This window comes from Lagenorhynchus albirostris, chromosome 3 (genome assembly GCF_949774975.1).
Source record: "Lagenorhynchus albirostris chromosome 3, mLagAlb1.1, whole genome shotgun sequence".
Lineage (NCBI taxonomy): Eukaryota > Metazoa > Chordata > Mammalia > Artiodactyla > Delphinidae > Lagenorhynchus > Lagenorhynchus albirostris.
This window is the reverse complement of record NC_083097.1, coordinates 49011955-49036999: the sequence shown is the minus strand read 5'-3', so window position 1 is coordinate 49036999 and position 25045 is coordinate 49011955. Positions and strand designations below refer to the sequence as shown.

Genomic DNA, 25045 nt, shown 5'->3' with positions numbered 1-25045 from the left:
TTCACTGTAATAAATAACAAATGTTAAAAAAAAAGAAAAAGCCAGGTTTTCTGCTGAGAAGGAGCTGGGGAGGTGGTAGGGCAGGAGGCCTGAGAAGAATTAAGATTTGAAGATCCTTTATGGAGAATGGGAGAGGAAGATTAGAGGGAGTTCAAGAAGAGCTGGCTAGGCAGCATTCAGAATCCAGCTAAATGTGAAGCCCGTGAATGTCTCCTACAGGTACTGTGTGTGAGCTCCAGCAGTTCTCACAGCTGGAGAGGAGTGGAGAGGGAAAATGGATATTTTGATTCCTCAGTGACCACCATTGCTCCTTGGGATAACATTTGAGGCCCTTCACCCTAAGTTTCTATTTACATTACTTGTTTACTTCTCAGCTACATCAAGTTTCTTTTTCTTCCTTAAATACCCTTATATCTTGACTTTGTTAGTACCGTTCCCTTTGAATTCTCAAACTTACCCTGGCTAATTTTTGGTTCTCTTTTAATGATTCAGCTCAAATATTATATTTTGAAAATGTTACCCAGTTTCCTCAAGTATTAGCCATAGTGCTAATATCATGCTTCTTTTAAAGCACACTGTCTTTGGAATACAGACCTGGGTTCAAGAGGCAGCTGTCATTTACTGTGTGATCTTGAGCAAGACATTTAACATTCTTTTTTTACCCTTCAGTTTCCTCATCTGTAAAATGAACACAACGATAAGCCCCTATTTTAGAGAACTGTTTGAAATGGTGAAATAAGATATCAGCAAATGGTGCTATGTCTTCCTCTATTGATAGAAATTTCTTTAAAAGCAGCAATCAGGTCATGTTCATTCTTAAATTCTTAACATTTGACAAAGTGCCTGGCACACTGTAGATTCTCCAGAATTGTGGAATAAATTAATGATCAGTGGAATTAAAGAGGTAGTTGAAGATGCTACTAGGGTATACAATTTTTTTTCCTAAATTAGAATTACAGCAAAGAAAGAGCAAGGCTTGGGAATGCTCACAATCAATTGTGCAGGAAAGTCTGCTTTGGTAAAAACATAAAAAGATTGTTTCTTCAAGGAAATAAGGTACACACAGAAACATTAAAAACTGAGAACCATTACAATGGCAGGCAAAATAGACATGGACATTGTATTCATGGAACTTACAGTTGGATACATTGTCCTATCACAATACCCAATGCATAACAATTACCACATTTACAGAGTTTCGGACTTTTTGTCTAACTCTCTCAGTAGAATAAACTTTGAGAAGAGCAGTTTCCCATTTAACTTTGAATCTCTAGCAGCCAATAGTGTTTAATACACAGCTAGAGCTCAATATGGAAAAGTTTAGGAAATTAATGACGTGGCACAGAAGGAAGTGAAGCAACTAGTAGCTCTAGTGGAACTAGAAAATTACATTCTCAGAGTTACTTTTTACAACTCAAGCAGCGGAGAACTCACTCCCCTAGAGGAGCAAGCTCCTCTTCCCAAGTTCCTGGGATTCTCACCCCACGATCGGCTGGGAAACAGGAGCGAGGCACGTAACAAAAAGAAACCTTCTTTAGATTTCAGCGATTCCAGAACCTGGCCTGATGAAGCATCCACAGGCCTAACTACGTTAATATAAGTTAAACTTCCTCCACAACCTTGAGGTACCACACCAAAACCTATTTAACCCATTCGGTGTGGGTAGGGGCGAGGCCCCGCCCCCGATTCCAAATTAGCCAATCCAAACTGCCAGAATCGGTAGCGCGGTGTCTTCTGTGATATGTAGGCTTCCGAGGCCAGGCTTTCTCCCAGCTTATGACTTCAGTTCCCGGCGGCCAGCGGGCCCCAAGGTCGGCCCTCTTTCTGGGGGCGCACCACGGAGCAAACCAGTGGGCGGGTCCTCGCCCCTCCCAGACGTGGCCAGAATCTGTGCTGTTGGTGCGGGCCGGCGATTCCCACGTGGTTCGGTGACTCGCGGTTGCAGGCTCCGGTCCTCTCTAACTTCACCGGCCTGTGGGCCTGCTGCCTGCAGAGATGCCGAAGATCAAGGCAGGGGCGAGCGGCCGGTGCCGCGAGCGGCAACAACAACGGCGGGAGCTGAAGAGCGCAGGAGGTGGGGACAGCCGGGAGGGAGCTGGGGTCAGTCGGGTTGGGGCTTCCGGCAGGACCGAACCCGGGGCGAGGACGGAGTTCTGGGCCGGGACAGTGAGACCAGGCGTGGCCCGTGCTCTGGGAGCCGCGCAAGTCCCGGGTTTCCCGGAGCGCGGGCCGCAGGCCCGGCGCGCAGCTTCTGGCTTCCTTTCCAGCAGAAGGGGTGAACTGAAACTCTGTCATCCCGGCTCCAAGCGTGACGTTTGGTGGCTCTCGTTGGCGCACATACTTTAACCCAACTATCCTGCTTTCTTTTCTGGGATGGTCCAATATTTGATTTTAGTTGGGCAGTTAAGGCTATTTCATGTTTTCTTCCAGGACTCATGTTCAACACGGGGATTGGGCAGCACGTTTTGAAAAATCCTCTCATTGTTAACAGCATTATCGATAAGGTGGGTGTGGAAGAGGAGAGGGAGAGAGTTATTGGGTTACTGATTTTATTCTTAGGAATATCTAAGCACAGAAAGGATGCCTGGCACAAAATAGATGCTGTATAAATACTTGTTGAATGAATTGAGGAACTGTGTAGGATTCACAAGCTGTCTTCAATATGATTTGCTTCCTTCTGTGGGTCTCGGTTTCTCCTGGCTCCAAATTCTTTTATCTTTCTGTAGATTATTTACTTCTTAGCTTAACATTTCTACTTGTTCGATTCCAGATTATTATTATTTTATTCCCAATCACTTTTTCTAGGCACCATCTATCACTGTTAGTTTTTATTTACTCCAGACCCTAAAATTATGTCTAAACAGACACCTTTGGAAGTTTGTTCCCCAGAGAAACCTATATGGTAGAAGCCAATGCCACACATAAACTCTTTGGAGTATTCTTCCTGTATGGGTCTATTGATGTTCTCTTATTGTTTTGGATGATTGGGTGCTAGGACAAGAAACACAGGTGGTGCAAATTACTTTCAGGATTGCAAAGGAATCATCCTGGAGCTGTAAAAAGAACATTACATAGGTAATCTCGACTTAGTGTCGTTTACAGAATGAGAATTGGCCTAGCTTTTTAACCTTTTTGGCTCATGGATACCTTTGAGCGTCTGATGAAAGCTATGAACTGCAGCTGTGTGCATACAGACACCAAGTTTTGTGTAAAATTTCTGGATACTCCTGCATCCCTGAAACCATACATGGATGTAGAATTGAGAAATACTGGTACAACGTGTTATGGTTCTCAGACAAGGTCATCATTTTGACCTTTCCAGTTTGAACTTGGTGATAACAGAGTTGATAACAAGATGCTGTTGGAATCATTTCAAAGGTAGAAAGCAGAATGCAACTCTCAGAAAGAACTGCTATTCCTGCTTTTCTTACTCCTAACTATTGCCCCAAGTTAGGAGAGGTGTTAGATTTCCACTTGCACCTAATGTTAATGAGATAATTTTGTTAAGCACATAGATCATGAAGGAATCTTCTAAAAAGGGAGTCAGGATAGGATCTAACTGAGCACTTTTGAGTAAAGATATTCAGATGTAAATTAAATTATTACAGATGTTCCTGTAAAGCTAAAGTGGTTGTGCTTGCTTGTAGGCTGCCTTAAGACCAACTGATGTGGTGCTGGAAGTTGGACCTGGAACTGGCAATATGACTGTAAAGTTGCTAGAAAAGGCGAAAAAGGTAAAAGGAGGATTTTGGTATCCTCTTGTTTGGTATCAGAAATTACTATGTGAGCAAGCTCAGGTGGCTTACAGATCTATTTAATTAATTGCTCCTTTGCTAGAAACTTTATCTTAGAAAATATGAGCGAACTGGGTGAAGGGGGTCAAAAGGTACCAACTTCCAGTTATAAAATAAGTAAGCCGTGGGATGTAATGGACATGATGGTGACTATAGTTAACAGTACTGTGTAGTATAGTTGAAAGTTGCTAAAGAGAGTAAAAATTCTCATCACAAGAAAATAAAATTGTAATTATGCGGTCATGAATGTTACATATATCTAGTCATTATGTTGTACACATGAAACTAATGTTATATGTCAATTGTATCTCAGTTTTTAAAAATGGATTAAAAGAAAAAGAAACTATGGGGTATATCAATCAGGAAAACAAACCACATTGGATATTTCAATACAGGGAATTTAATATAGGGAATTGGTTACATGGTTACTAGAGGACTAAGAGAAAAAATGGGAACACTGAGGTAACCCAATAGTAATTACAGAGAGCACCTACCACCTCTAGGCTCAGGGGAACAAAGCACAGCAATTGGAGTTATTGGACCTTAGGACTTTAGAGGAGATCTAGCACAGGCCTCTGAGATTAGGGTGTCACCTGGCCACTGCTGGTACCTTCTTTGTCTCTTGGCTCACCTAGTTCCAGTTAAATTAGACCACTGTTTTGTCTTCTGGTGGAAGTAGACAACACATTTTAAAGAACTTATCTGAAGAGAGCTCAATGAAGAGACCATTGACAAAATGTGGGAATGTTAAGGGAACCAGTAAACATTAGTGAAAAACCTAGGGACTAGCAACAGCAGGAAATAGTTACTATCCAAAGACCTCAAGGGGCAAGAGGAGGGAAGTGTGTTACCGGAGCCCAGTAAGAGCAGGAGCCATCGAACAGGGGCCACTCATAGCAGAACACAGCCGCTGCCAAAACTTGTGCAAGGCACAGCCAGACATTAGGAAATACTCAACGTTGCCCCTTGCACCGGTAATGCCTTTCAGCAGGCCGTTGCCTTTCAGTAGCCAATCCCAACCAGAAGTCAAAGGGCAACGGAGCTGAACTGTATGACCCTACAGGCACAGAGAAAGCTAGAGAATGGACCTGGGAGCTAAACAGACTAAACGGCACATATATCTACTCTGTAGATGTGGTCTTCCTGGAAGTCAGTAAAACCTCAGCTTATATTGAAATAAAATTAAAATTTTAGCCTATCTGGCATCCCTTTTCATTTACTTGAGAAGTTATCTGTGCTGTATGTTCTGGATCTCAGTAGATGAGAGAAGTGATATACTCATTCCAGGAGCAGTTGCTTTGTGTGCTTCTAAGAACATTTACTACAAAGACATATTGTGTATTTTTTCCGTCATCAGTTGAGTTACAAAGCGTGGAGCCATATGAGCACAATACTTCTGTCAATTATTTGGGTAGAACGCTCACATAGTACGGTTGTCTACTTTTCTGGGTGGTGTTTTTGTTGTTGTTCCCTTAACCCCATTCCCACATTTTGTAAATACTCTCTTCATTAAATTCTCTTAAATAAGTTCTTTAAAATATGCTGGTAGAGTACAATTGAAGGAATATTGATGGTAGAATTGGGAAAAGGAGTTTAATTCATTTAAGTCATGTAAGAGTTTCCATTGAGATAACAGGAAAAGATTTATACTCCATAATTAACCTAAAAAAATTTTTTTTTTAATTTAGGTAATAGCCTGTGAACTTGACGTAAGGCTAGTAGCTGAACTTCACAAAAGAGTTCAGGGCACGTGAGTATACATAATAGAATTAAAGTGCATTTCAGTCTCATGAAACAGTATTCTTTTTAATTGCTTTTCTTTTCTTATTATCAGGCCTCTGGCCAGCAAACTTCAAGTAATGGTGGGTGATGTGTTGAAAACAGATTTGCCATTTTTTGATGCTTGTGTGGCAAATTTGCCTTATCAGGTATGTTTTCAGAATGTAGGGAACATTATATATCCTAAATTGTTTTCTGGTGTGTCTTTCCCAGAACTAACTAGTTAATTCTCTTACAGATCTCTTCTCCTTTTGTCTTCAAGCTGTTGCTGCACCGACCTTTCTTCAGGTTTGTGACAAGAAGAGCAAAGTTACTGCCAAATCTTAGGAAAATTGACAGCTTAGGCCATGAACACAGACAGCCAAAGATTAAGGTTAATTCAGTTGAAAAACTACTGGAGAATTTGTTTTGTAGAAAGTACCAATTTGTGTGCCGCTTTCTCTCTCTCTTCCTCTCTCTCTTTCTCTCTCTTTCAATTGCCAGAGTTATTTGGGGGAGGTGTGGTCTAAGTCCTGCTCCTGAGACCAGGTGGCCTTTCCCTATTTTCTCATGCTCTTGCCATTAGCCCAGGTCAAACTTTTTATTACCTTATGTCTAGATTCTTACAGTGGCCTCCTAACTGGTTTCTAGTACAGTCTGTACCAGTAGTTTTCGAATCGCAAGTCAAAAACTCCTTAGTACTTATAAAATAGTGAGCCATGACTGTTATTTTTTAAATATTTATTTATTTATTTTTGGCTGCGTTGGGTCTTCATTGCTGCATGTGGACTTTCTCTAATCGTGGTGAGCGGGGGCCACTCTTCGTTGTGGTGCGAGTACCTCTCATTGCGGTGGTTTCTCTTGTTGAGGAGCACAGTCTCTGGACACGCAGGCTCAGGGGCCATGGCTCACAGACCCAGTTGCTCCATGGCATGTGGGATCTTCCCGGATCAGAGCTCGAACCCATTTCCCCTGTATTGGCAGGTGGACTCTTAACCACTGCGCCACTAGGGAAGCCCCATGACTGTCATTTAGAAAAAAATGACATGGAATAGAATATATCAGAGGGCATTCAGTGCATGTCACCGAGGTGATTATAGTTTCATGAAACTTTTTGTTTGAGTTCCCTAAACATATATATATAGAGAGATTTGTGGCAGGTGTTGCAACGTCAATGTACTTCTTAGTGTGACTTATTGTCAAAAAAGTTTGAAAGTCAAATCCCAGCTTTGAAGATGCTCTTCTCCTGTTCAGGAGCTTCCCCCTTGCTTGCTGAATAAAAAGTCCACTTTCCTTAACCTGCTAAACCAGTTCGTTTAGGTTTTGTTTTTTAAAATATTTATTTATTTATTTGGCTGTGTCGGGTCCTAGTTGAGGCACATGGGATCTTTCGTTGTGGCACCTGGGCACCAGAGCGTGCAGGCTTAGTAGTGTTGCCCTGTGGCATAGTGGGATCTTAGTTCCCCAGCCAGGGATCGAACCTGCATCCCCTGCATTGGAAGGCAGATTCTTAACCACTGGACCACCAGGGAAGTCCCTGGGTTTTGTTTTCCTAGAGGGGCTTATGGACTAGTGCTGATCTGAAATACTTTCTCATCTGATCATTGAGGGCTTACATTTGCAAGGGGTTGGAGCTACGGCCATTACACAATGAAAAACAAAGGCAGCTGGATCATTTTGTGGTAATAAAGCTCAGGTTGAAAGTGTTCTCCTCCCTTCTGGCCAGCTGGACTAATTATTAACCCCAGATATTGCTTTGCTGTATTTCCCACTTAAGAAAAGTCATTGCAGTTAAAATACATTTATAGTTGAAAATGACCTTGTTCCTTATTCCTTTCTGCTGTCTTTTCAGATGTGCTGTACTTATGTTTCAAAGAGAATTTGCTCTCCGGCTGGTTGCAAAACCTGGAGATAAGTTATACTGCAGACTGTCAATTAATACACAGCTATTAGCACGTGTGGACCATCTAATGAAAGTACGTGACTGTTGTTGAAGTAATGTGGCTTAACTCATCCTTGAGCATCTAGCTGTGCCTTCTGGGAGGAAAGCATATTTGATTACTATTTCAAGTTGTTTTTGAGAGGACTCCTTAAACATTTTCTGATTAATAGGTTGGAAAGAATAACTTCAGACCACCGCCCAAGGTGGAATCCAGTGTCGTAAGGATAGAACCTAAGAATCCACCACCACCTATCAATTTTCAGGTGAGGTTAAAATAACTAGGTCATTCAGTAAAGGGAAAAAAAAGTCCAACCTGGAAGATGTGTGTCTGTAGCAGCAGAAAGGTAATGAGTCAACCTAAATGTCTAAACAGGAGAGTGTTAATTATGATACATCCCTGTGATGGAGTAGATGGAATTATTTGACACAAGATAGTTGTTGAGGACCTCAAGAGCATGGAAAATGTTTGCAAAAGGTAAAAAGATTAGAATGCCATTGCAATTTGCTGAAGATTATAGCTATGGAAAACATGTATCTATTTGAATAAGACATGGAAAACAAGATAAAATGAAAATAGTTGTGTTAAATGGTATGAGTAACACTTTTTAATCAAAATTCTAATTTCTGCCATTTAAAAAGAGAAGAAAGCCAGATGATGTGATGTAAAACCTTACTGCAATCACATGGGATAAAAGCGTGATTGCTTATGTGGTCAGTAACTGGTGGCAGTGGAGTGGTTGTCAGTTATTCCTGCAAGGTTTACTTAGGTGTATTGTACAGGCTATATTCTAAATCATGTCTGTTTTGAGTTTTTTGAAAATGATACTTCGATTTAAATAAATGCCATGTTCTTTGTTCAGATGTGGAACAAATATGTATTTTTCTTCTATTTTTAAAATTGAGGGTAAAATATTCAGTGAGGTGCACAGAAGTGTGAAAATCAAGTGTGCATCTTACTTTTGCATATGTGTGCCAGCCAGATCCAGATATAGAACATTTTCATCACTCCAGATATAGAACATTTTCATCACTCCATCACTCCTTTCATTTTTATATATTAACACAAAATAATACCTAGTAGGTATAGGCAGGTTTAATATTCTGTAAGAAAATATCCATCTACTGTTTCAGGAATGGGATGGCCTAGTAAGGATCACCTTTGTTAGGAAAAACAAGACACTGTCTGCTGCATTTAAGTAAGTATTTTACTAATTTATGATATATGAGGGATCAGTGCTTCAGATACTGTGCTAAGTGCTAGAATTTGGTCCTTTTTCCTGAACAGATACCCTAAAGCATAAACATGATCCATGTCCAGACACATTTTTATCTTTCTAATTTTTTTTTTTTTTTTTGGTGGTACGCGGGCCTCTCACTGTTGTGGCCTCTCCCGTTGCGGAGCACAGGCTCTGGACGCACAGGCTCAGCGGCCATGGCTCACGGGCCCAGCTGCTCTGCAGCATGTGGGATCTTCCTGGACCGGGGCACGAACCCGTGTCCCCTGCATTGGCAGGCAGACTCTCAACCACTGCGCCACCAGGGAAGCCCTATCTTTTTAATTTTGTACTTTGTGAGGCAGGAGAACTTAATGAAGAAAAGTTCCTGGACTTGGGAATTAGATCAGGTTTTTGTTTGCAAAATGGGAAATAACCAAAAACTGACCACACATCCTGCCTAGTTTTTCCTTGGAAAGATGAGGTATGATGGACCCCTTCCACATTTTTAAAAGATTTATGGCATTTTAACTTGGAAAAATATAGCAGCAATTTGGGGCCCAAGGTCAAAAGAAAGGTGAAAGCCACAATGAAAAAAAAATGTTTGTAGATGATGTTTTGTGGAGTCTAGAACTTCTTTAAGAATGTGAGAGATGTTTATCAGGACTTACTTTTTAAATATTAGTAGTTGCGATTATTTCAGAAGTTTAAATATTCAACACCTTTTTTAGTTCCTTAATTTCGCCATATGGAACGCAAATTTAATCTTATAATAAACTTAAAGGAAATTATTTATAATCTGACTTGGGAATAATAGTGATATCATGTCTTTATGTAATACAGGTCAAGTGCAGTGCAACAGCTACTGGAAAAAAACTACAGAATTCACTGTTCGGTCCATAATATCGTAAGCAGAAAATGTTTCTGTTGTTTCAATAATTTGTTCTGTTTTAAAATGTCCCTCTATTTCCTATTCTGTTTCATATATCATTACAAGATTCTTAATTTTGAACATTCCATAGGATCCTTAAAAGACAGTATGTCATGTCTAACTAGCACTAGAACTTGAATTCTAACAGGTCATTGCTGCTATGTATTTTGCAGAACATATCTGAACACCCTTGAATACTCCACTCCATCCACTTTTACTGACGGTTTTTTTTTTTTTGCCATAAAAAGATTCAGTTGAATCATAATTTTCTCAAAGTTTTAAGCTTGTGTAACTTACTCAGCGTAAAATAATTGTGTACCATTTGCTAGCCTTTGAATTGTGGCCGTCCCTTCTTGCTTGTTGCTTACGTAGCAATTACAAATTTAAAGTTACTATTTTCTCAGTGACTTTTTTTTAATACCCAGAAATTGAAATAATTAGAACAAAGTATGAGATAAATAGCAGATTTCTGGTTGTGAACCTCATGTCTCTGTATTATATTATCTGTGCAACATTTTAACTAGTTGTGTGTGTGAGCACACATAGACATATCCATATATATAATGACTGTGATGTTTGATAACTTTTTAGTTCTTTCAAGCTAATTAAACGGAGCGGACAGATAAAAGCAAATTTCTTTTGTTTTTTTTTACTCAGATCTTACATGGTTTAATGTACCACATTGCTACCTCCATTTTATGAATAAAGTCATTGTACATCTACCTACATAGGAAATATTATGCTGGATTAAGACAAGTTTTTAGATGAAAGATGTAAAGTATGAAATATTTTCAAGGGCTGGAGAGGCCATCTATGAGAAAAACTTAACTAGCTGGTAAAATGAAATTTGTACCAAGAATATGTTACTTTTAAAGAAGTAACAATTGCTGTAAAATTTATGTTATAGTTTTAATTATTTTATGTGTTATGAAGTACTTTGTGACGCCTGAAACAACTATTTCAGAATTTCTAAGAAGAAAAAGGGCAATATACTTGATTTAACTCATTCAAGGTCTTCTGTGTATTTGGTATATGCTAAAAAATCATCCACTTAACTAATGAGAGATCCAAGTCTTAATCTGCACAAACAGGCTTTCCAAAACTATCATGAACTGATAAGGTGACTGTTTATGACTTACTGAACTAAAAAAAAAAAAAAAGAGTCAAAGTGACTTCATTAAAGATATGTTGTTCATTTATTCTGAATCTTATATTGATAGATAATACCAGAAGATTTCAGCATAGCAGATAAAATACAGCAAATCCTAACCAGCACAGGTTTTAGTGACAAGCGGGCCCGTTCCATGGACATAGATGATTTCATTAGGTAACTACATTTTCCTTTTCCTACATTTTTACATATCTTTACTGTGACACCTTCAGATTTAGAAATTTAAAGGCTTTTAAGTGGTATAAGGTGCTACCTGGGAGTTATTGCATAGCACTTCCATGGTATGGAATAGTATTTGGTGTAGAAGACGGAGGCTAGTTAGCTGCAGCAGAGTGAACACTTCTGTAAGAACAGTGGTGGGGAACAGTCCGAGCCTGGAGATAACCTCTGTGGCAATGTGTGTGGTGGTGTGCATGCTCCTCCCCTCTAGCCCCCTCCCCCAACTCCCATTCACAGTTAGTCTTAACAGTTTGTCTCTTCAAAGTAGTCTGTAAGGTAAAAGAATCATAATATATATAGTTGGGTCTTTTTTCTTTATTGAGAATAGCTTTTAAGTATGAAATAATATTAGTTACAATCATATCTGGTTATCATTTCTAACTGGTTCAGTAACTTATTTTGTGGACTGAGGCAAGTTCCACACACCTGAAGCAAAAGAAGGGTGTCATAATTAACTGGGCAATATAGACTGAAATTTGTTTTCCTTGGATTAAGAAAGTAAGTCTTAGCAAAGCAGAGTAAGGCATCAGATTACCCAGGTAATTATTAACCTGTATTCATTGTTTTTAATCACTAACACTCTGATTTCCTAACTAATAAACCATAATTTTTTTCCTGTTTATCCAATTCATTTTTAAAGCTTCCATGGTCTAGAGGCTGATAAAAAAAGAGGGTAGATTGTTATAAAAGTCATTGGTTTGACTTTTCTATGCTAGAAACACAGTTGTATGTAATTGAGACAAATGGCGCTTATATTTTATTGGCAGGCTAGCAGTACTACTGAGTCTTTATTAGATGTTAATCCTAGGAGTTGAACATTATTCATAAGTACCTATCTTCCTTTTTCAGATATCTTAACCCATCTCGATGGTTCTTATGGGCCATTCTGAAAATAATCTCGGGCAGGTCTAAGTAGAAATATTTCATCTTATTTTCCTTCATTCTTATTAATCTTCTTCAAGGTTACTAAACATGCAGTTTGCTAACTAGGATCTAATAAGTACACAGGTATCCAGAGAGAAGCAGTATTTAATTTGAAACTCAGTAACAGCGAACTCAGAGAGGAAGAATGGACACATGAGATTAGCCATTCATCTCTCTTCTGCCTCTAATTCCAAACAGCTTCACATCCACTTACCAGGTTGAAATGGAACAAGGGCCAGTGTCCTCTTAGGCCAGGGACAGTGTAGGTCTAAGATCATTTTAAATTCATCATGCCTTAAGACATACAGGCTATGACAGAAGAGGCACCAAAATGATGTGGTTTTAACCAATATACATCTCATAAATTTAGTTGAAGAATAAAGTTTCTTTAATGACTAGTGTTAGGAGTGGGTGGGCTTCACAGGTTTGCTGATGTATTTGTGTTTTAGAATTCATGGTATAGGGACTATGTATGCACTGTTACTTGCTACAAACTAGCATTTCAATACCATCCCATTTTGGTTTCTTTTTTCAGATTGCTACATGGATTCAATGCAGAAGGTATCCATTTTTCTTAGGTATCTGCAGAAGAGAAGTTTCCAAACTCAACAAAGTAGAATTATATATTCTTAATAATTTGAGAAGATGAACTATGCTTGGACACTATGTGCTTGACTATTTTTGATTTACTACTGTTGTCACCATTTATTACTCTGAATTTTTAAGGAAGTAAGTCAATTCTAACTATACAGGTTTTTTTTTTTTTTGGATTCGGTTTGATTTTAATACACAACATAGGGCAGGGTCCAATTTATACATGATACTCTTCAAGTTTAAGAGCCGCAGACACGCACAACTTTACACTTAAAAAAGTTATTTCTAACAGTGTATTATATAAAGATGTTACACTAATATTTTCTATGTTACATATTACTATGAGAACCTTTTTTTAGGATTTTAGCTCTTTAGGCCTTTGTTCTTCAAGTCATAAGAAAGTTAAAGTATGCTTAATTTAGTCACATATTCCCCATACCATTTTTTCTTGTTATTCATGTGTACAGTAAAGCAATTGTTTCCTTGTTTCCTAAAATGTTGTTTTGCTTCTCTCATTCTTTCTCTGTTTATCCTATTAATTTCTATCACTGCCTACCCCTTTAGCAATCCTGCAGCATAATAGGCTAGGGTTCTAGGCAAGCCTGAGTCTGCTACTGCCACCACATGGTGCCAGGCATATTACTTCTGGGCATTCCTTACTTGTAAATGAGGATGCTCAACTAGAATGAAATGAACTATAAGATTGTATGTTTTTTCTTGGCGAGATAGTCATAGATTTAAAATTTCAAAGGGTTTTATAAATCAACACTGGCTTTAAAGTTAAAATCCAAATTTTAACAGAGGTACACTGAGTGAACCTAGAAGGAAAAGATAGGTTGTTTGCATAAACAGATTTTTTAGAAATCTGGCTTCAAAGTGATATATTAAAACATTCCTATACAACTAAAATAATGTATATTTTTAGTTAATTATTAAGAGGGATATCAGCTTTCAAGTCTGAGAAAGTAAAGAATGTTTAATCCAGATCCAAAAAATTTAAGTTATTCTTTAAATAACTGCACAAAGCCACTTTTGTTACATAAATACTACATAATTAAGAGTAGGTTTTTTTAATCTCACAAAACTACTTAATTAGCAAAGTTCACTTGTACCATCTCTATCCTTAAAGGAAAATTTAAATTTAAGATTTAATTCAGCTTTCCCTCTTATTTCCCTGTCCTCCTATGGACTGCTGAGTTTCAGTCCCTTTTATAACCTTCAGATTTCCCTATCTGTAAAACTGAGGGAATGGATTATACTACCAAGATCTTTTCTGGTACTGATATTTAATACACCTTGAATACTAATCAGAATGAAGCCATTATAGTATAAGGCAGTACATTTCAAATTGAGGAGACCTTCCAGAGATAGTACCCTTCTAATTTAAATAATAAATTAAGACTTATCTGTTGTGCTTTAAAATGAGTAAATTCACATATCTCTATGTCCTTTGAAGATCATTCCATAGATTTAATAATAAGCACACTGTGAAAATCTACACTTGTTCTAGATTTCAAGTTTACAGAGGAGCTTTTCACCATGGTGTTAGGATTCCCACAGCGACCTTCTGAGTTCTGTGGACAGTGAAGTAGGGAATCTGGCTCATGTGACTCTATTCATAGCTTCCCATTAGCCCATATGAATGAGCTGGTAGTTCCCTAGAGTAAATCAAAACAAGACACCCTTGGGAGACTTTTTTGTTGTTAATGTACTCCTAGACACTATCCTGGGAACTGAGGGAAAACTCCTAGAGAGATATATAAATCTTCTAACAAAATATTTACATGAAAAGTGGCCAGTTTTCTTCCTTGGAATAGCAATCTGTAAAAATATGTGCCACCATTTAAAAAGCAGCATGCCCTAGATGAGCTGATTGGTGAGAATTCAGTGATGCTCATCAAATCATGGTGAAACATCATACGTTAGGTAATGGCTGGAGCTTGGGTCAGATGTGCCTTTCAAGGCACAGTCATCTCTTTCTTAGCTTAAATTCTTTTTCAAGAGAGTTATGTACTGTCTATTCTTGGCTTAAACTAACAGTTCTATTATGGACTACTTTCAATGTACATGTACATATTCATGCATCAGAAGCCAATTTCCTTTAACAGTACCATTTAAAAGGTTCATTTTGGGGTGCTAATGGACACTTCAACTTAAGTAATGGTATTGGTAAAGATCAAATTGCACTATTAGTCTTGTTAATACCACACTGGAACACACACTGCATATATATGTATTATCCTAAGATAAAACTCTTTTCAGAATTTCATTACTTTTTATTATACACCAACTAGTTTATATTTTAGTTCTTTACAAAGAAAATGCTAAGAAAATTATAACCACATGTTATATGGTTTTAAAATCATAATTCCAGATTTTTTTACATATAAGATGGAATGGTCCAGCAGCTATGTCCACTGTCACAGACTTTAGTTCCATTCATTGATATGGCACATCCTGCAAATCTAGTCACACACAAAAAATGTCTCAATTACAGTAAAAATGTACACACAATAAAGGTAATTTACAATGACAAATAAGGAATGTAATTTATCTTGGCTGTGCTTCAGAAATTTAGGGTGAGTAGCCTTAGTCAAGGCACAAAGCAGGAAGAGGTGAGCACAGCTGTTTCTAGAAGTGGGCAAGGTATGTACAATCACTGATGAGGTATGCATGCACGCAAAGGATTTAAAACTGCTCAGTCTTGCTATGAAAATTGAACTGAGTTAAAAGGAAATGCTGTGGCTTCCCCCTACTATTCACCTCTGGATCAAGTCCACAATCTTACTTCATCATACAGAAAATAAAATTGGCAAGGATCTTCAAAAGTAAATCACTATGTGGGTAAATGAAACAAAATGCTTCACTATTCCCAAACCTTGGTTGTGCCTTCTGGACTAGAAGCATCTTGTAGACAAAGGAGTGTTTCACAAAATTGAAATGTCATTCAGGTTGAAGGGACAAGATATTTTCCACAGACACTTAAAATTTCAAACTTTCGAATGGCCCTTACAGCTGAACCATTGTATGTTACAGTAGCGAGGGTTCTGGGAATCCTTTAGCAGCAAATGCTGATTTAAAGGGCACGGGGTCTCTTCGGGTTGATTTGCTTGCTGGCCTGTTCTTCCTCTTGTAGAGCTGCACGAAAAGATTTCACTTTATCTTGGAAAAAGAAAAGAACAAGGGAATAAGTTTTGCATTACATGCAATGCAGCACACAACTTTATGGGTCCTATCAAATCAGCTCTCTTTATTAACTCAGGATTTTTCCTTCTTTGTTGTCCAGAAACTCAGAACAGTGCTCAACTATAGCAACAGACTCATTAGATTCCTGGAAATACTTGTGGGTTTTTTTTGTTATCTTCAACAGATTTCTGTTCCATTTGGCACATTTTACTGCATTCAATTTTAATTTATTTGAATTCCTTTTTGCAGTGTAAAGAGGCTATATATGTGTGTAAAGTAGACATTTCTTCTCTCAATATTAGAAAATGTCTATTCCCAATTCCTATTTTACCTTTTTAAACTATGAAATTTTAAGATTATTTGAGTTTTTAAGAAGACATGTCATTTTTTCCTTATCAGGGATTGCAAAAGGGCATGATGGGGAAGGGAAATTACAGGACATACATTTCTTGGCCTTACAATTCTGTCCTACTGTCTATCGTGTACTGATTCAGTCACTTAAGAGTAAGAAATACGTAAGTAAAAATTGGAGGAGGCAGATGATAGCTGTGTGAAGATGAGAAATCTTTCCATAACAGTGGTTCTCAATTTGGGAGTGATTTTCGCTCCCCTCCCGGGGACATTTGGTAACATCTACAGACATTTTTGATTGTCACATTGGGGTGGTACTACTGTCATCTAGTCAGTAGAGACCAGCGATATTTGTAAGCATCGCACAATGCACAAGAGACAGCACCTTCCAACAGTTTCCCAACTTAAAATGTGCAAAGATTATGGCTTTCAGAAAAAAGGAGAGATATAAAGTTGGTATCTCAATTTCTTTCCCCTCTTCCTAAGTAAAACGATGTTGAAAAAGTTGACTTTTCTGAAATTCAGAAAGGAATTTAAGGGGACTTCCCCAGTGGTCCAGTGGCTAAGAATCTGGCTTCCAATGCAGGGGACACGGGTTAGATCTCTGGTTGGGGAACTAAGATCCCACATGCCATAGGGCAACTAAGCCTGCACCACAACTAGAGAGAAGCCCGCATGCCGCAATGAAGACCCAGCACAGCCAAAAATAATAAAAAATAAGAAAGGAATTTAAGGACTTCTGGATTTGATGCCTGGTAATACAAGATAATAGCTCTCAAACTTCTTATGTTAATAACAAAATTATCTCTGGATGGTAAAAAAATTTTCTTCTAAGGAAGGACTGAATAATATAATATCTAGGTAGTAATTTCTTCAAAGTTTGCTTGCTTATACATGAATCCTGAGAAAATTAAGGAAAGGAACTAAGTTGAAAGCTACATCTTACAAAGAAAAAAAATTAGGATGCATTGTGATCTGTCTTCTGAATAAAATGCATACCGAAAAAGCTGCTTGTGCATTATGACAGATTAGAAAAATGATCAAAACACTTTAAATCAAGGCTTGAATATGAAGAACATGAAAAACAGCAAATTTTAGAAACCCTACATCTGCACAAACAATTCTAAATTGGCAAAACGGTCACTGCTGACTCTATAAGATACGATTTCAAATAACCAACTTTACAAAGAACCTAGTTTAAAAAATTTGAAGCAGCTTGTCTGATGCTAAAAACTAGCAACTTCAGTCTGGTTTCATGTTGCACTGCATGCACACACAAAGAAACCTACTTGCATATAAATGAAGATAGCTAATTTGCCAAAACCTAAGAAAGCACATACAATACATGCTTATCTGAAGCTGCAGAGATAAGCTAATTAAAAAGCCGAGAAGCCATGGCATGTAGGTAAACCACATGCCTCCCTTCATAAGCAAAGTAGAAAGAGTTGTTTTGAAACCTTCCCCTTCATTTTTTAAAACAAGTGTTCAAAGGAAAAACATGACAATATGCACAGAAAGGAGATGCACATAGGAGGCTAAAGAAAAATGACCCGTAATAGACCTAAACCAAGAAAAATAATTCTGAAAAGCATCGGCCCACCAAACTAAAACTCTGAATGGGTATACAAAATTTACAAACTTGTTAAAATATATTGTCCCTCTTTAATCAAAAGATGTCTTTACCTTCTCCAAAGACTAAAAAAAAAAAGATGACTAGAGAGCACTTGAAATGATTTTTCATGTTTCATTTTTAGAAAAATCAGAATGGTTCGTTGGTCTTCAATACCTCTAGAAAGATGTTAAATGTACCCATAATTTTCACTTCAGATATCTTCTTACAATATGAAATCCTCCCACTAATTACATACAAATATTAGGCAGATTTCAAACACTAAAATGAAAAAAGAATTACCCCGCAGCTCAGTTAAAATGTCTATTTTTTGCTCAAGAATAGCTTCAAGTTGTGTAGCATATGAATCTACATCATAGTCTACTTCTTCAGTCATCTCTAGGAGAGCCTTTTCATCTTCTAACCATCGAATAGATTCCTGAAATGACCAAGAAAAAAAAAATCAATAATCCAATGAGGCTATTTATAAGACAGAAACCAATTAATAAATTTCATGTTAATCAAACATACTCAAGATAGTATTCTCTAAAATATTAATAACCATAAAACATCTTTATTATAGAGTAAAACTAAGAAATATTTCCTTAAATTTGAACACAAACACCACTGTGACAGGCCAAGTAAGATGACTTCATTTTCCTATTATGACTCTACTTTGAGTGGGGTTTGGGGGAGGGAATGAAACACACACACACACACACACACACACACACACACACACACACACACACACACACACACACACACACACACACACACACACACACACACACACACACACACACACACACACCAATGAGCATAGTAAATCTCAAACTTCAACAGCTGTCCCTAAAATAGAGACAACGGGTGTAATAATAAAGTTACTGATCAATCTGATGAGCCCTATTGGAGCCCAGAACTTGTAAATCATCTGGAATTAACGTATCTATTTGGGGCCTCACAGTGGTTGAGCCAAGAGGTAATCCTAAATTCTACACACTAGCTCTTCAATATTATCGACTGTAAGGGAACACTGGATAGCCCTTTTTTTTTTGGCCGCACCGTGTGGCTTGCAGAATCTCAGCTCCCTGACCAGGTATTGAACCCGCGCCCTCCACAGTGAAAGCGCAGAGTCCTAACCACTGGACAGCCAGGGAATTCCCAGGATAGCCCGTTTTAGAAGAGTCAAATGAACCACTAAACAGTAGCTACTTACTACTATTCATAAATGCTTCAAGGAAACCATTCCTTTTTTAAAAAAATAATTAGTTATGTTTGGCTACGTCGGGTCTTTGTTGCTGTGTGCGGGCTTTCTCTAGTTGCGGGGAGCGGGGGCTACTCTTCATTGCAGTGCCTGGGCTTCTCATTGCGGTGGCTTCTCTTGTTGCGGAGCATGGGCTCTAGGTGCGCGGGCTTCAGTAGTTGCAGCACACAGGCTCAGTAGTTGTGGCGCATACCTCATTGTAACAAGGCATTCACCAGTCTACTGCTGGATTCCAAGACAATTCAATTGTGCTGCACACACAACTGTTCTATAAATGTACCAATTTAGTTCTGACACATCAAGTATAAATTTGAGTTTGAAAGCCTCACCTGACTGAGTTTTATGGGTGTCCATATTGTTCTAGCAATTTTCTTAAATTACAAGTGTCCTTTTTTGATTTAATCTAAATACCTAGGCCTCTGAAGAGATTCCCATAATATGGATTTGACTGAAACTGTAACACTTTTAATGTATACGCTATTCTGAAGTTATAAACAGTTCTCTTATGTTTTTGAGACCTTCATCCAAGTGCTTGAATGGCGAGAGCTGAGGAATGTTAATGTCTGTTTACAGATAAATGAAGATTTCTTCAACATCAGAGAAGGAATATAGGTTAACAGGACAAAGGATTTATATACTGTGGGAAGGGGGTGGGGGGCAACCTGACTGTACAGTCTCCATAAATATGTTCAAAATTATCTTCACTTCCTCAAAGGTATCACCCTCCAGAATATTTCCTTTTTTTAAAAAAATAAATTTATTTATTTTATTTTAATTTTTGGCTGCGTTGGGTGTTCGTTGCTGCATGCGTGGGTGAGCAGGGGCTACTCTTTGTTGCAGTGCGTGGGCTTCTCATTGCAGTGGCTTCTCCTGTTGGGGAGCACGGGCTCTATTTGTGCAGGCTCAGTAGTTGTGGCACGTGGGCTCAGTAGTTGTGGTTCACGGGTTCTAGAGTGCAGGCTCAGTAGTTGTGGCGCATGGGCTTAGTTGCTCCACGGCATGTGGGATCTTCCCAGACAGGGCTCAAACCCATGTCCCCTGCATTGGCAGGCGCTTTCTTAACCACTGTGCCACGAAGTCCCCAGAATATTTTCTTGTTTATAAAAAGGGAGAGGGGAGGATCGTATGGTAAAAGGTTTTTTAAAATAGGTTTAACACACAATGGGATAAATACCTAAGGAGTTACTGCTATAGGAAGGGATATAATACCCCTCAGTCATCTGCCACTGACAGCTCAGTCAGTACAGTAACTCTCCTGAAATACTCCTCCTTTTCTACAAACACTGACTCTTCCTCAATTGTTCTGATACCCTTTAGCAGAGTTTTTCCTACTGCTGTCAAACAAACTGGCCTACCATGAAGAAAGGGGTAGTGGAGGGTAGAAGTTCAACTCCTCTATAAACGGACAACTGACAAAAGCAAATGAAGTGGGAGAACAGAAGAAATAAAGTAGATCTTTCCATCACAGCTGCAAAGAAAGTTTGTAGTGATCATTCATTCTATTCAAAACGTACTGTGGCATATGCCCTACAAATACACATATACTTACACATAAACGAGTATTATTTTTAGATTAGTGTGATACTCAAAGAATTACAAAAGTTGGTAGTTAATTTTTCTAGAGAAACATTTGATTAAAGATTCTGTCTTACTTTACCTGGAAGACTGCCCTGTGATCTTCTACAACTTGTTCTTCCATTTCTACCATTTGTGAGACAGCTTCGTGGAAAGTAAACAATTGTGGAGAAACCTCTTCTTCCTTAAAATAAAAATAGTTTAAAAATTATGACATAAGTTTATATTTTAAATGTTATAATAAAAAAGTAGTTTTTCTGTGTCATCTACAAAAATGCAACTTAGAAATTGAGGATGCTTGAATGTTAAAGACAACTAAAACAAAACATGAAAGGCAAAGCCACAATTTCTTTTTATGGGTCAAAAATATTTAACATAACACTCAGTAAGACAAACTTAAACACATCAGTAAGAGACAGTTTTCACTTATCCCAAGCTTTACTGCAGAATTACTGTAAAAAAGCAATCTCTTTTGGAGTGCAACTTTTCAAAAATACATTTATCACAGGCTAGAAATATACTGAAATATTTCCTCAGTGTTGTTTACTTTCCCTAACAATTTAATTCACATATATGTCTTAAATTTCTTTTCACGTAAACATAGTATCTTTCATGACTGTGACTATCAAATTGGTATTCTGAAGGATTCAACTCTTACTAAATTTTAATTTCTGAATTGCATTCTACAATTTACTTACTGGTTTTTACAGAAATTTTAATGGACAATTCACAACTTTATCAACAAAAACTCACATATGTATATGCAACATATATTTTGGTCCTACATCAAGTCAAACTTCTCTGGCCTTGCTTTCTTTTTTGAGCTTCCTTCCCAACTCTAACATCTAATGATTTATTTCCTCAAAATGTGGCTGTAGTGATTGAGAAGTACCCTTAAAATTGTTTTATAAAATGTCAGTAGGTAAAGCAACATTTTTCAAATAAAATACACAATTCTAAATATATGTGTATTTTCGTTAAATTAAATATTATAAGTAGACTTTGACTTATTTGACTCTTTCATCAATAAGCTGCCATCCCTAAAAGTTTATATAATCAAGTTGGCTAAAGAATTTTTTATTTTTTCTTTGGGAAAAGAGCCATCTGCTTTTAATCAGGACATGCAGGCATGATTCTCTCATATTCTCTGTCCTTCTGGTAAATACACAGTCAACCACCTTTACTCATTTTATCTGCCCACTTCCCTGCCAAGCCAAGAATGTCCTGTCTTTTCTCTGCTTCAAGATATTATGCAAACTCCTATCACTTCCATGCAGCCCACTCAGAATACTTTTTGTCTATACAACTACTTATGGAATTCTAATGCACTTGATTATCCTCTAGTTTGTCTACCTGTATTACTTTTATCTCCAGGGCATGTCCTGGACACCATCCCATTTTAATCTACCTTGTTAAAATTTAATATAGCAATAAGAATACGTACACATGCACCAATACTTAACTAAAGGCTAATGCTGAACCATCTCAAGACAGTTCCTTGGGGAAGGCAAAGTTGAAAGAAATCCACACTCTTTCATATATAAGGGAGGTTGCAAGAACCCATGATGTCATGCTTAAAGCCTCTGGATTAGTTCTGGTCACCTAGCCAACCTCTCCAAATTAAGGTCCTGCAAAGACCAAATAGATGCAAGAATAAAATGTGAGAGATCTGCTATAGGGAGTGCCTATCTTGTTCTGGTTTTCCATATCTCTGGAAGCACCGTATCTAGGAGCAATGCAGGGTTTGCTTTAAGGAATTTTTTTTTTTGCTTTAAGGATTTAAAAAGCAACTGCAGTCTCTTTCAAACGTTTTGGGGACAGGGGATAGACTAACGCCAGGATTTCATTTTTAGGTCTTTATCCTCTATGGTTCAAAGTTCAGAACTCTTATTTTATTTTTTTATTTTATTTCATTTTATTTTTTGCGGTACGCGGGCCTCTCACTGTTGTGGCCTCTCCCGTTGCGGAGCATAGGCTCCCGTCGCGCAGGCTCAGCGGCCACGGCTCACGGGCCCAGCCGCTCCGCGGCATGTGGGATCTTCCCGGACCGGGGCACGAACCGGTGTCCCCTGCATCGGCAGGCGGACTCTCAACCACTGCACCACCAGGGAAGCCCAGAACTCTTATTTTAAACCAGGTTTCTTAACTTCGACACTACAGACATTTTTGGGGGGAGGAGGAAGGCTGTCCCTGTGCATTGTATGTTTAGCATCATCCCTGGCCTCAACCCACTGGATGTTAGCAACACCATCCCACCTGTGACGACCAAAAATATCTCCATACATTTTTCCCTGGAGAGGGGCCAAGTCACTCTTGGTTGAGAACTGCTGCATTGAGTCCTACTTTGTAGAGTATTTTGAAACATGATAACAAAAAGTAGGATATCCGTTTGTTTACTCTAGAATATTTTGGACTTTAAAATACCTGCTGGAAAGTACAAAAACATTAACTTAAGTTATACTGTTTCCAAAGAATATCTTATTGCAGCAAGCAATCAATTTAGCTGACCTAAGATTTCACTCTGGTATAAGAAAGAGCCAGATTTCAATCCTGCTGGGCTTCAGTACTTACTACTTGTATGATCTTAGTCAAGTTAAAAACAGGGATAATTATAGTATCTACCACACTGAATTGTGAGGACTATACCAGATCATAAGATGCCTAGCAAATATATGTCATGAAGTAAGCAACTAATAAATGCTACCTTTATCATTATAAGAAAATGCCACTATAGGATTCTTAGTGGGAAAAGAATGATACAAAACTATATAGATTATACATTTAAAAAATGAAGTTAAATAACTATGTGAAAATGTGTTTGTGCTTTTTTGTTCTTTCTTTATACCTCATTGTCCTTATACAGTGGGCACATATTATTATTTTTAAGTAACAGGGGAATCAGAATTTTAAATTTATGAAATGTCACCAAACATTCAAAAATACAGAAAGCAACCAGATTTAACAAATGTCAGATTTTTTCCATTTTTGATACAGTTCATGAATCCTTTTAATGCATGTGCATGTGTCCATAATCTTGTTCTAAGCTTTATACATGTGATATATTGTATGTACAATTCTTAAACTTGTTTTTTCCCTGTATTACTTTAAAAATCCCCCAATTTTAACATCAGTATAAAATCTGGAAAAAAGAATAGTTAGATCAGGGGTCAGTGAACTTTAGTACATATTTTGGGGTTGTGAGCCATACAATCTTTGTCACCTCTGGTCTTAATGAGCAGGGCCATGTTTCAACAAAACTTTATTTGTAAAACAGATGGCAGGCCCATAGGCTGTAGTTTGCTGATCCCTGATTTAGATGATAGTTTTCACTTATTCTGCTATGGATGAAATGACTTAGATAATTACAACTATATTATGTAACTTACATTTTGTTCACAAAGAAGTTTTAGATCATCCCTCTGAGGGGAACTCCCCACACCCCACTGTGCCTCTAAATCATCAATCTGATTTGGTGGATGGTGCATTATTGGACGGACATCACTAGCAGCAGTTGGATCCACAGTCAATTCTTTCACCCTATAAACACATAAGAGGTATCTATAATTAACAAAGATTCATGCAGAGGAACAAGAAATATCAACCTATTTAATATAAAAGCAATTCAATAAACATATTAATATTGATGATGTCAGCTTTCCAGATCAAATCTAACTGAAATCTGTTGAAATACTAAAGGTATGTTTAGCTGTGAAGCTTTAGGAATTTACTTAGGTATATAACTTTACAATTACTTCAAACATAATTACTGTGCATTACAAATTGAGAATCAACAAAGTATGCAGATTCAGTATTTCAAAATAAATAAGAGACACTTGTTGCAACTAAATTGCTGAATAGAAAAATGCTAACAGTGGCACTTAGATCAATAAATAAATCACAGTTAAAAATCAGGGATTTTTTTGTTTTTTGGCCGCACCGTGTGTCACACGGGATCTCAGTTCCCTGACCAGGGATTGAACCTGCACACCCAGCAGTGGAAGCGTGGAGTCTTAACCACTGGACCGCCAGGGAAGTCCCCCAAAATCAAAGAATTTAATACACTTTGCAGATTTGGTAGTTAGAAGGCTCAATTAAAATAGCTACATGTGAAATATTTCTAATCTATAAAGATTATAAGCTGTAAAGTTCTATCATTAAAAAAAGTTTACCCCTTAAACTTCAATTTACATATTTGGGAGAGGGTACACTTTTTAAGTCAAGAGGAGCCTTGTGATTTCCTTGCAGACAGAAAGAATGTAAACTATTCATTTTAAATAAGACAGTTTATCCTTCAATGGTAAATATGCAAAGATGACATCATCCTTAAAAAGATGAGAGGGGAAAAGGAAGCCTGAATTCTAAATCAACATTTTAAAGCAAATTAATAAAGTACATAAAAATGAAGATCATGCAGTATAACCACCACCTGCCAAACAAAATGAAAATGAAAAATAAAATGGCTCAGGACAAAAGTATATGCTATGAAAGTAAATGCTATAAAACATGTATA

General features: G+C 37.7%; 2 protein-coding genes across 7 annotated transcripts in view; one reads left to right on the top strand and one right to left on the bottom strand.

Annotated features, from left to right (window-relative positions):
- Nucleotides 1-1831: 1831 nt before the first annotated feature.
- Nucleotides 1832-15305, top strand: DIMT1 (DIM1 rRNA methyltransferase and ribosome maturation factor). 5 transcript variants are annotated; one of them, XM_060142995.1, is made up of 12 exons: nt 1834-2074; nt 2431-2504; nt 3648-3734; nt 5483-5544; nt 5629-5656; nt 5836-5861; nt 7405-7528; nt 7665-7757; nt 8626-8690; nt 9552-9615; nt 10860-10966; nt 12489-15302. In XM_060142995.1, exons 1-12 carry the CDS (start codon nt 1996-1998, stop codon nt 12529-12531), a joined length of 852 nt encoding a protein of 283 aa, XP_059998978.1. In that variant the 5' UTR covers nt 1834-1995; the 3' UTR covers nt 12532-15302. The 5 variants fall into 5 exon arrangements, with proteins under 5 accessions (XP_059998976.1, XP_059998978.1, XP_059998977.1 ...); XM_060142994.1 differs by having other exon boundaries at nt 1835-2074; nt 5629-5722; nt 5812-5861; nt 12489-15292; XM_060142996.1 differs by lacking the exon at nt 2431-2504 and having other exon boundaries at nt 1917-2074; nt 5629-5722; nt 5812-5861.
- KIF2A (kinesin family member 2A) overlaps nt 14803-25045 on the bottom strand; it is a 68546-nt gene continuing 58303 nt past the window's right edge. For both annotated transcript variants that reach the window (XM_060142991.1, XM_060142992.1), the window contains exons 17-20: nt 23922-24072; nt 20618-20719; nt 17997-18132; nt 14803-15709 (exon numbers count right to left, since the gene is read on the bottom strand). In XM_060142991.1, the coding sequence (XP_059998974.1) occupies nt 15624-15709; nt 17997-18132; nt 20618-20719; nt 23922-24072 (475 nt within the window). In that variant the 3' untranslated portion in view covers nt 14803-15623. The remainder of the gene's footprint in view (nt 15710-17996; nt 18133-20617; nt 20720-23921; nt 24073-25045) is intronic.